The sequence below is a fragment of the Berghia stephanieae genome, chromosome 5 (genome assembly GCF_034508935.2).
Source record: "Berghia stephanieae isolate SIO BIC M18660-M18661 chromosome 5, UCSD_Bste_1.3, whole genome shotgun sequence".
NCBI lineage: Eukaryota > Metazoa > Mollusca > Gastropoda > Nudibranchia > Aeolidiidae > Berghia > Berghia stephanieae.
Window position 1 is genome coordinate 58,424,386 of NC_088364.1, and position 1,419 is coordinate 58,425,804.

Below are 1,419 nucleotides of genomic sequence, written 5' to 3' on the forward strand. Positions count from 1 at the left end.
AATAATCGTAACTGTGAAGTTTCATGGCTTCCATTCTTCCATTTTTATGATAGGGAGTAGTGATGATGATAATTTGTAATGGTAAACTCACACATTTTGTTTATTTCCCCAGAACTATGCCAAGGAACTACGTCCGAACAACCACGAGGGGCTCCTTCACGAAAGACACGATGGCATCAGCTGTGGCGGCTGTGCTTGGGGGAATGTCTTCCCGAAAAGCAGCAGATGAGTTTGATATCAACTATAAGACGCTGCAACGCTATGTCAAACTACACAGGGCTGAAGGTAGCATCAACAGTGGCAGCTTCGGCTATGGCTCAGAGAAGAAGCGCATCTTCACAGATGACCAAGAGCAGATCATTCTCCAGTATGTTCTGGAAGCCTCCTCCATCTATTATGGACTCACGCTGGAAGACCTTCGAGGATTAGCCTATGAGGTGGCTGTTAAGAATCAAATTCCAGTCCCAGAATCATGGACTGCCAATAGGGCTGCAGGAGAGGACTGGCTCTATGGATTCAGAACACGCAACAAAGACAGTCTCAGTTTGCGAAACCCCGAAGCGACATCATTAAACAGAATGCAAGCGTTCAACAAGACCAATGTGAATACATTCTTTGACAATCTAGAACATGTAATGGCAGTGTATAAGTTTGCACCACAGTGTATCTGGAATATCGACGAGACAGGATGCTCCACGGTTCAGAAGCCCAAACGACAGCTGGCGAGGAAAGGAGAAAAACGTGTCGGGTCTGTGGTCTCTCAGCTCAGGAAAAGGGATGTACGGTCACACTCTGTGGGGCAGTGAATGCCCTTGGCAACAGCATGCCTCCATACCTTATTTTTCCACGAGTAAATGTACAAGAACACTGGTCAACAACTGCCCCACCAGGATCCCTTTGCGACTCTCACCCCAAAGCTTCAGGGTGGATGACATCCGAGAACTTCTTGCGTTTTCTGCAGCACTTTCAGAAACACGCTAAACCATCAGCTGCGCATCCAGTGCTGTTGATTCTTGACAACCATGCTTCGCATTGTGGTGAGAATGTTATTGCTTTTTGTAAGGAAAACAACATCACCCTGCTCTCATTTCCGCCACATTGCTCGCATCAGATGCAGCCCCTGGATGTTTCTGTCTACGGGCCATTTCAGACCTTCTACGACTACGCTGTCGACAGGTGGTGCAAGGATCCACAAAATACTGGCAAACAGATGTCCATCCACACTGTGCCTCAAATTATATCTTATGCATTCCCAAAGGCTTTCACCCCAGCAAATATCACAGCTGGCTTTTGTGCAACCGGGATTTTTCCCACAGATAGGAACATTTTCTCTGAAGACAAGTTCTTACCAACATTTTCAACAGATCGACCACAACCTGCGCCTGCGACCCTAAACCAGCCATCAATGAGCACTGGAAC

General features: G+C 47.0%; 1 protein-coding gene across 1 annotated transcript; it reads left to right on the plus strand.

The window, feature by feature from the left end:
• The first annotated feature begins 203 nt into the window (after nt 1-203).
• Nucleotides 204-806, plus strand: LOC144973983 (uncharacterized). Its single transcript, XM_078916871.1, has one exon. It carries the CDS (start codon nt 204-206, stop codon nt 804-806), a length of 603 nt encoding a protein of 200 aa, XP_078772997.1.
• Nucleotides 807-1,419: the final 613 nt, after the last annotated feature.

Excerpts from the sequence above, each read along its gene's own strand:
- LOC144973983 (XM_078916871.1), top strand. The coding sequence starts at position 204 with ATGTCTTCCCGAAAAGCAGCAGATGAGTTTGATATCAACTATAAGACG.